Source organism: Octopus bimaculoides, chromosome 15 (assembly GCF_001194135.2).
Source record: "Octopus bimaculoides isolate UCB-OBI-ISO-001 chromosome 15, ASM119413v2, whole genome shotgun sequence".
NCBI lineage: Eukaryota > Metazoa > Mollusca > Cephalopoda > Octopoda > Octopodidae > Octopus > Octopus bimaculoides.
In genome coordinates this window covers 26,282,446-26,293,018 of record NC_068995.1, presented here as the reverse complement: position 1 = coordinate 26,293,018, position 10,573 = coordinate 26,282,446, and the positions used below count along the sequence as shown (strand labels likewise).

The 10,573-nt window shown below is 35.1% G+C and overlaps 1 protein-coding gene across 2 annotated transcripts in view; it reads left to right on the top strand.

Moving 5' to 3' along the window:
- LOC106883872 (myb protein) overlaps positions 1-10,573 on the top strand; it is a 161,502-nt gene that overhangs the window by 105,866 nt on the left and 45,063 nt on the right. For both annotated transcript variants that reach the window (XM_052973208.1, XM_052973207.1), the window contains exons 9-10: positions 6,091-6,498; positions 8,932-9,059. In XM_052973208.1, coding sequence (XP_052829168.1) covers positions 6,091-6,498; positions 8,932-9,059 — 536 coding nt within the window. The remainder of the gene's footprint in view (positions 1-6,090; positions 6,499-8,931; positions 9,060-10,573) is intronic.

The following is a 10,573-nucleotide window of genomic DNA, read 5'->3' as shown; positions in this document are numbered from 1 at the left end:
AAACGATTCTGAAACAATTAACCCTAACCCTAACCCTAACCGTAGGGTTAGGGTTAAAGCAAATTTAAAATGAAAAAAGCAAATAAAACGAAGGTATGGAGATTAAATACGCTTTACATCGCTTAATGAGCCAAAGGAGTAAATGTAAACAACTGAATACTTGTCAGTGATTGGTTGAAATTATCGAAATAAGACAATTTTTTACATGAAATAAATTCGAATACAAAAATATTTTTCTGTTCTATAACACAAAATAGATAAGTATACGAAGTTTGAAAGTCTTTCCGTACCAAAAACACTATGTAAAACATTAATAAAAAATGTGGCCCCCGTTTAAAAATAGATCCGTTTCTACAGCTGAATGCCCTTCCTAACGCCAACCACTCAGAGAGTGTAGTGGGTACTTTTACGTGCCATCGGCATGAAGGCCAGTCAGGCGGCACTGGCAACGGCCAGGCTCAAAATGGTGTATTTTATGTGCTACTCGCACAAGGGGTACTGGCAACGATCTCGCTCAAAAGTCCTTACACATGCCACGGGCACAATGCCAGAAAGGCGACGCTGGGCACAGGTGCCATCACAATTTCGATTTCGCTTGCCCCAATAAGTCTTCACAGGCTGAGTCTTGTGTCCAATGAAGGAGACGACGTTGGTATGGGTACCAGTCGTTGAATTTAACTTGATTTCACTTGGAGTTTAGTGTCCAATTTAACTCGATTTCGATTTCACTTGCCTCAACAGGTCTTCGCAAGTGGAATTTAGTGTCCAATGAAGGAAGGTACGCATAAGTGGACTGGTTGAAGCCTTGGATTTAGGTCTCACTTGGCTTGCCAGGTCTTCTCATGCACAGCATATTTCCAAAGGTCTCGGTCAGAAGTCATCGCCTCGGTGAGGCCCAATGTTTGAAGGTCGTGCCTCACCACCTCATCCCAGGTCTTCCTGGGCCTATCTCTTCCACAGGTTCCCTCAACTGCTAGGGTGTGGCAGTTTTTCACACAGCTATCCTCATCCATTCTCGCTACATGACCATACCAGCGCAATCGTCTCTCTTGCACACCACAACTAATGCTTCGTTAGTTCAACTTTTCTCTCAAGGTGCTGATACTATGCCTAGTATGCATACTGACATTACACATCCATCGAAGCATACTGACTTCATTCCTTGCGAGCCTACGCATGTCCTCAGCAGTCACAGCCCATGTTTCACTGCCATGAAGCATGGCTGTTCGTACACATGCGTCATACAGTCTGCCTTTTACTCTGAGTGAGAGGCCCCTTGTCACCAGCAGAGGTAAGAGCTTTCTGAACTTTGCCCAGGCTAACCAATATATTCAGTGAAAAGAGCTCGCTATTCAACATATATATTTTGTTATATATGCAGGAGTTGTAAAGAAAGCATGCGAAAAAGTCAAGTTAGGAGAGTTGTCCCCAGATATGTTTAAATGCTTGATATTTGTCAAAGGACTAACTGCAAGTGAGGATGCAGAAATACGAGCAAGAATATTAACAAAATTGACGCAAGACATTGAATTAACCTTGTAAAAAGTGGCAGAAGAATGTCAACATATTAACCTATGGCAGGATACTGAAAAAAATTGAAAATGATAATATAAATGTACAGGACAAACAAAAAAAAAATAAAACAAACAAGGCCCAAACTATGTTATGGTTGTGGCGAGTTGCACTTCAAAAGGGACTGCCCCTTTAAGAATAAAGAATGTTTTGCTTGTGGCAAAATGGGGCATAAACAGTTGCATTGCTGGGTGAAAAGGAAAAGGTCAAACAGAAAAATGAATGAAGTGTTTTCAATAAAAACAGATAGTGAGACAAAAAATTATGTTGCTGAGTGTAGCACAGGTTCAAAATACTATTCAATGTGTAACAATGTACACTCAGAGGGTTGTGATACCTGTTGTACTACAAAATAGGATGTTAAATGAATTTCATGTAGGACATCCTGAAATTGCAAGAATGAAGTCCCTCATCAGAAGTTATATTTACTGGCCTAGTATGGATAAAGATATAGAGAAACTGGTGAAAGCATGCAGGGGTTGTGTCCTGGCAGCTAATGCACCTCCAGTAAAGATTCAACCGTGGCCAAAGACAGATATACCGTGGTCTAGACTACACATAGATTTTGCAGGACCACTAAAAGGTGTATATTATCTGGTAGTGGTAGATAGCTACACCAAATGGCCTGAAATTTGTAAGTGTAGAAAACCAACTATGAAAATAACTATTGAATTTTGTAAGACACATCAAATGGAACATGTCACTGCCCTGCCATTTCATCTAAGGTCAAATGGACTTGTGGAGAGGTTCGTAGATACATTCAAAAGAGCATTGAGGAAAACCAGAAATGAATCTTTAGTGGATAATACACTAACATAATTTCTACGCCTCTATAGAATAATGCCAAACCCCAACACAGAGTTGGGTGTGTCACTCGCTGAATTAATATTTGCCAGAAAGGTATGATCAGTATTAGACAAATTGTTAAATGGAAGGAAACAACAAATTCAGAAGAATACTGTTGATAATGCAAACTATTTCAATATAGGTGACACAGTATTTTTTTAAATGTACAAATATGAAAAACAAAATTGGGAACAAGGACGGAAGACCAAACGTCTTGGGAGAGTAATATATATGGTGAAAGGGCAGACATGCGAGCATAAGAGACATGTAAATCAAATAAAAAAGAGATACACAGAAGGACGAAAAAGACAGGAAGAGTCTATGGAAATACTTTGACATATTTGATATTCCAGCGCTGCAGGAAAGGGTTGAACCAGTGCGCAAATAAACTAGAAAGAGAAAGTGGACAGAGATGGTAGAGCCTGATTCTAAACGAAAAATATATGCTAATTTCTCCCCAAAGAAGTAATAATAATAAAAACAATAAATAAATAAAGGGAAAGCCAATTTCAAAGGAGGGAGGTGTTATATGGGGAATCTGTACACCCCGGTGATTGGCTAAGTGAACTATACTAGTTAGTATAAATGAGCATACGCAGAACAGTCTGAGAAGAGTGTCATATGTGTAATCATTGTGTACAGGTCATAGGAATTATTGAATAGAGAGATCGTAGAGTGCTTGTTGAAGATAAACAGTTGGAGAGTAATAACAGAACATCAGGAACATTTAATATTATAACAGTTCAGATATAACAGTGACAATGAGAAGTTGTATGTCATATCAAGTATACAGAATTAAATGAAATTATGCCATTCTATTGCCTTGTCCAGCGTATATATTTATAAAGAAAAAAAAAATGATTTGAAATGATGATAATAAACTCTGAAATATAATATCATAAGGATATTGTATTTTATCTAAATATTCCTATATAATAGCAACAATATGCACATCAGTATTAGACAGCACTTTTTGAAGGAGGAAGTGGAGATAGCTAGCTATCTGTGCATAGAGCTGGAGCCCTAATAAAGCAGAAGATACCACTTTTATAGAGGATTGGGCTATAATAGTTGAATGTAAAGCCTTGAAGGAATTAGAAAAGGTGGTTAGTTAATAACCATATAACTTCAGATGGCATGCTGGCCACTTTAGTCAAGATAGAAACAGGGAGCAGGTGATTTACTAGTATATAGCACCATAAAAGTGAAGGCATATGGTGATATGAACCAAGTGGGCTTTTAGGAAGGAATGTGTTTTAACATTTTTATTACCAAATTTCTATTAAACTTCACTGCTTTTATTTCAGTTAATTTTGAAAATTATGAGGAATTCAGTGTAATAACTTTGCTATAATTAAGCTTGTGTTTAGAATATAAATGAACATGAAGTTTTCGATACAGAAAGTTTGTATCATAAGACTGAGAGGGATCTCAGTTGGGTTGGTATCAAAGGAATTCACGAACACTTCAACTTTCAAAAAGGAAATAGCATGAAAAACTGTTAGATGATGCTGAATATGAAGGGGATAGTGAAGTACTTCCCCCAAATAGGACAGAATGGCTCACTAGAAAATCATTAGAATTTGCACATTTTTGTCAAAAAGAAACCAGTCTATTTATTTTGATAGTATAGAATCCTGAAATCAGTGTATTTTTAGAAGTTCTTTTTAAGCTGCTGCCTGGTTGTTGAAGACATTTTGGCAGAAAATTATTGAGCTGTTTAAAAAGTGGTAGTTAATTGGAGAGAAATTTCATAACATGGTCTATTTAATTCCTGCAGAGTCATTTATGAGGCATATTGATAGGTGTTGTAGAGAGAATTGATTCTTTTTTAATCAATCACTGCTGGACATAAACATTGCAGTTCTTGATAAATGTTTTCTGTTTCCTACCAATATTTCTCTACTCTGACTGCTTCACCATGATTCAAGAAACATTAGTGGATAATTTCACTTACCAAGATGTAAACAGTGGTCATAACCATTTTGTGATGCAGATTTGGGTTATGAAAGTGTTTTAGTGCTTCACCTCAGTCCATCCAGTGTGTGAAACACAATGATATAGAACCTTTTTTTCATTACATTGCAATATGATTGCTTTGTTGCACAGAAGACATGCAGAACAGGCTTTATATCTGCAATCTCCTTAGTTCTTTACCTTGTGCATTACTCACTTGTGGAGCTGTTTTTACTTTTTATTGTGTTACTAATTCAGTTCTTCTACAACCATCTATTTTAGGTGTCTTTATTTAATGTTGGTCCTCAGTTGATCATTGTCTGTTGCACTTGTCTGTAACTTTCTTTTTTGAAAGGCTCTTTTGTCTTCATGAAAATTTTGGGAACCATTGTTGAGCTCTAAGCTCTTTGTATTATGTAGAATTTCTGCTGCTTTCCATTCCAAATTGATTTCTCAATAAAATCACTCAAACTTGGGTGGGATGGGGCCCTATTTTAAGCATGTCAACCTGAGATAAACAAAAATACACAGTGAAAACAAAACCTTGTGCATAAAACAATGGGCTGAAATCTATACTTCCATATGAGCAAAATCAAATAAAGTTAATTCCAAAATAAGTGCCAAAGTTTAGAATAAGAAAAATTATAATTATGGTGGTAGAGGTACTATGGATTGTCCAAGTAAAGCATTTGATAGATCCCATGCTGTATAGAATTCATAGAAAACTTTGAGGTGAATTTACTCTGAGGGATGAAAGAATGAAATAATTCAAGCAGTTACTGTTTGTCTGAGAGAAAATATAAAAAGTGACTTCACATTAGTGACAAAATTGTGAATATGAAATAAAGTAGTGAGGCTTAATGTGGAGTGAAGGTGATAAAAGACAATGAACGGTGTGTGCTGCAAGTAGGGTGAAGAGTAATGTGGGATAAAATTAAATGAGCAGGGTGGGAGATGGGGACACCTGTTTGTAACAAGATTAAATTGAGATAAATGATAGTATTGAGAATGTATAGAAGCAAGCACATGGACAAAAGGTTACAGAATAAGAGAGAGACCCACACACATAAGAAGAGGTGGTCTAAGAGGAAGCTTTCAGAAAAATTAAACCAGTAAGGAGTAGTAAAGAAACCAATGAATAAAGAGGTAGTAAACTGTGGTTGGAATAGTAAAGGGAAATTTGACTAAAGTTCAGAGTATAAGTAATGCTTAATTTATTCAATAGAACTAACATCCAAAAATTTCTTAAATATTCAAATCAGTCTACTTGAAACCAAATCTGAGTGGCTTTAAATAGAATTTTTCCATGAGAGTTGAAGTAGGTAGTGTTATGACACTTGAAACTATATTCCAGTCAATCACCTTTTACTGCCCATAGTGAAATTGTATAAACATGACAAATATTTGCAACTGTCTTATGTATCTAATAAATATATTTGATTTATAAATGTAGCAGCTGCTAAAATTTATGAATATACTCCATAGTAAAATTGAATATTGTATTTTAGCAATTCATATAATTTTTGTTAAATATTTTTCATAAAAATTAATGTCATTGAGAATTTCTAAACATATTTTGAGGAATATTCAAAAAGAATTCTTATAAGGATATGGCACATAAGTGGTGTATATAACATGAGAAACACTGTAAAAGATAATAAGAAATCCGCTACCTATATTTCTTATTACAATAATGTATTTGTCTATATTTTTCAGCAATCTTATTCTGGATCCTTAGCATCTTATCATCAAATTTGTGATGATAAAATGAAAGAAGAAATGAATCAATACCTTCCAAAGTCAAAAGAAAAGTGCAGGGAATTTGAATCCCCTCCTTTGGCTAGTTGTGATTTGGGAAAAGAGTCCAGTTCTGATTGTTACACACCTCAACATAAGAATGATTCTCCTGTAGTACATAAAATAATTCATATCAAAGAAGAACCTGCTGAATCTACTGGGGATTTTATTGACAATACCTCGGAAGAAATTAAAAAAGAAGAAATGGTTTTAGATAATGATTTTGACTTTGAAAATCTTAACCCTTTATTAGGATTGCAACGGAAAGATGTCAACAGAACACCAAGTGTAACACCCATAAAAAATCTACCCTTTTCACCATCACAGGTTAGTGTACATGAATATAACTTGTGTGTGTGTATGTGTTAGGTTTGTGACAAGCCTTTAGGCTTGTTAGGCTAGAGTTTATCCCAGTTTTCTTGATATGTAAGCAAGCAAGAAAATAATACTCTCTCTTGGACAAAACATCAGTCAATTGCAGGGTTAATTCTCTGCTGGAGCTGGTTCTCATTTTCAACAGAACAGACTGGAACAGTATAAATCGAAGTGCTGTCCAGCCTGGGAACTGAAAGTATGACCGTAACATTATGTGTTCAATTCCTTAACCACTAGGCCACATGCCTACACATGCACTTATTCTGATAAGAAAGAAACATGGAAATGCTACTATGAGAGGCTGCTGAGTACAGATAAAGAGCCTTCTCCATCTAGACTCAACAGAGGGACCAGCCATTCAAGCTGACAGCAGAGTAATAGAGAACATGGTAAAGGATATGAAGGTAGAGAAAGTAGCTGGGCCATCAGGAATAGTTGCCAAGGTACTTAAAATATCTGGTAATGCAGTGTTACAGTACCATTTCAAACTGCTACAAGGGCAAGGGAGATGCACAAGAGAAAGGTAACAAAGCAACAATCAGTTTGACCAGAGTGTGTTATAGTGACAGGATTAGTCTAGGTGAGATGCAGTTTAGCTTTGTCCCAGGAAGAGGGACCTTGTGAGACAACTGCATGAGAAATACTAAGGAATATGTTCTTGTATCTACTTAGTGTTTGTTAATCTGGAGTCCTTTACACCATTATTTGGTGTTTTCTCAGAAAACCAAGAATAAATGAATGGCTTGTGAGGATTGTAGGAGCTGTCAGCAAGATGAGAATTAGCAACTATTTGTTGATGAATTTAGTGTACAGATGAGGATACATCAGAGCTCAATTCTCAGCTTTCTTCTATTTATAGTAGTCCTTTAAGCTGTAATAAAGACATTTAAGACCAGCTCTCTATAGGCAGTCCTCTATGCCAAAAACTTAGTCTAGTAGTAGACTTGGCAGAACTGAAAATGAAATTCCAGGCATGGAAGCAAAATCTAAAATAGAAGGCTTTAAAGTAAACTTAGCAAAAACAAAGTTTTTAGTATGTTGTAAAAAGGCCAAGATTCTTATAGTTTCAGGGAAATGACTGTGCTCTGCCTTCAGAAAACAAGTTGGTAGACATTCTGTGCCCAGTGTAATCAATGGATATGCAAATTGTAAGTTGAATTTAACGTTAGTGTCTTATGAAGCTAAATTTATAAGTTATAAAATTGCAAAAGAATTCGTTACTGGGCAGTTTAGCTTAATGGTAAAGCACTTGACGCGTAATCACAGGGATGTGAGTTCGAGTCTCATGGCTGGCCGGTAGCATATTTTTCTGCAATGTATGGATAATTTATCCTGATCACACTATTTATTAGCATTATCACATGTTTGAGAATAAAAAAATTTATTTCTGTATCTTTGAATACATCTCAATGCTTCTAAAACAAACTTTCTTTGTTTACTTTCATTGTAAGTTGAATTTAACATTAGCATCTTATGAAGCTAAATTTATAAGTTCTAAAATTGCAGCAGAATTCGTTACTGGGCAGTTTAACTTAATGGTAAAGCACTTGATGCGTAATCACAAGGATGTGAGTTTGAGTCTCATGGCTGGCCGGTAATGTATTTTTCTGCAATGTATGAATAATTTATCCTGATCATGCTATTTATTAGCATTATATGTGTTTGAGAATAAAAAAAATTATTTCTGTATCTTTCAATACATCTCAATGCTTCTAATGACACCAATGACTCTGATGGCATTCGAACCATGACCATACCATTGTAAGAAAGACTTGATTTAAATGGCTAAAGAAATTTTCACATTAGTAGAGAAACAAAAGGTTTTTAAGGGGTTTTATTGCGAAAATCTAGTGTGCAATTGAAAATAGAAGAAATTTGAGGCTTCATCAAAAGCGATGTTACTTACATTGTGGTTGAGGAGTTGTGGGTAGGAAAATTCTAGAAATTTTTGTATAAATCTTAATGTTGAATTAGAATGCCTGATTATAGGTTGAGAAGTGAGAGGGTTTGAAGGCATCCTTTTCTTTGCTGATAGTCATCATACATGCATTGAAATACTGGATGGTGACTTCCTTTGGGTTTTCTGGGAGGTGTTCATCATCTGGTAGTTATAGCTGAATTATTTGGGATTGTGAGGTTTGGTTATGAGGTATTAGAGATGTTATAGGATAGTACTAGTCATCTGTTTTAGCATCTTATTTAGGAAACATTTGTTGCCATACTTAATCAACATAGAATTGGTGGATCTTCAACCAGTTAGCTGGTTTCTAGAGGTTTAGGGTGCAGGAGTGGTTGTACATTTACCTGCTTGCTTTTCTTTTCATTTTCCAATTGTTTTATGTATTTCAAGTTCTTTAATAATATACATTCCATATTTTTTATCAGTTTCTGAATAGTCCAGATGCTTTCTTCAACCGGAAAGTGATTTCAACTCCTGTTAATTCATTGACCCCTAAATCACGGATTAGCAAACCAGATACTTTAAGTACACCCTATTTGAAGTTGAATGAAATGTAAGTAAATATTTTCAGACTAACTTGCATTGTATCAGTAAATGCAAATATTTAAATTTAGAAAGATATGTTTCTTTTCATGTTTCTTGGCTAGGCTTGATGGAATTATTATTTTTGCGAAATATTTGGGCATTATCATATACCACTTCATGGAATTGCTTGAATAATGATTTCTGATTAAATAATAATGAAGCATTCTCCAGTAGTTGTAAATATTTGCTAAACCGTATTGTCATGCAACTTAGAAGTAACAAAAGATTTTATCATATATTCAGATCAGTGTTCAGAAGTAACTATATTATGCACAGATGTCTTATCACCACCACCACCACCACCACCATTTAGTATCTGTTTTCTGTGCTAGCATGGGTAAGAAGGTGTGACTGAAGCCGATAAGCCAGAGAGCAGCACCAAGCTGCAGTCTGTTTGACTTGGCTTCTGTGGTTGGATGCCCTTCCTAACACCATAGAGTGAACTTTCATGTGTCATTGGTACAGGCACCTTTCATGTGTCATTGGTACAGGCACCTTTCACGTGTCATTGTCATGGGTGCTTTCGCATGTCACCAGCATGGGTCCCTGTCATGTGTCACTGGCACTGGCCACAACTAAAATTTCACTTAGTTTGACATGTCTTCTCAAGCACAGCAAATTGCCAAAAGTCTCGACTTGTCATTGTCCCTTTCAGACTCAACATCCAAAGATCGTATTTCACCAACTCATCCTACGTCTTCTTGGGTCAACTTCTTCCACAAGTTTCCCCTACAGTTAGAGATTGGCACTTCTTTATGGAGCTGTCCTCATCTATACACATCACATGACCATACCAATTTTTCTCTTAAGACACTATGTTGTATATGCACACTGACATTACCATAATAAATTAAATTGATGACTGAAATAATCTTGATCTTAGAAATATGCACTTTATGACTTCATACTAAGCCAGAGCATTTGTGAAAGCATGGTACCAGAACATAAATGGAAATTAAATCAGTTGAAGCAATGAGTATAAATGATTATAACTAAAACAACAATGTAAATGACTTTATTGATTCTAATATTTGTTGCCTCTTTTTTGGTACTGATCATAAACTCAAATACAAAAGGGTTTAATTTCAAATTACTGAAAAATCAGAATACTGAACGCTTGAAATATATTTTTAAATATTTTAGGAAAATTAGTAAAAACAGCTTTAAAAAGACATTTATTTACAATTTTAAATAGTAGGTTATTTGAGAAATATATAACATATTTACTGTTTTATATTATGTTAAACCAAAATAACTATTTTAGTGAAAAACTATAAAAGCTATCTTAAGTATTTATTTACAGTTTTAAAAGTGAGTTTATTCAATAAAAGTGAGTTTATTGAATATTTTTTCTTTTTATTAATACAATCATAGGTATACTTAGCACCAAATTTTAATAGACTGAGATTGGCCTCACACATTTATTTTCCTACATTGATTTTCATTCTTTCCAATATACAAATTTTAGCCTGTACGTGTAAA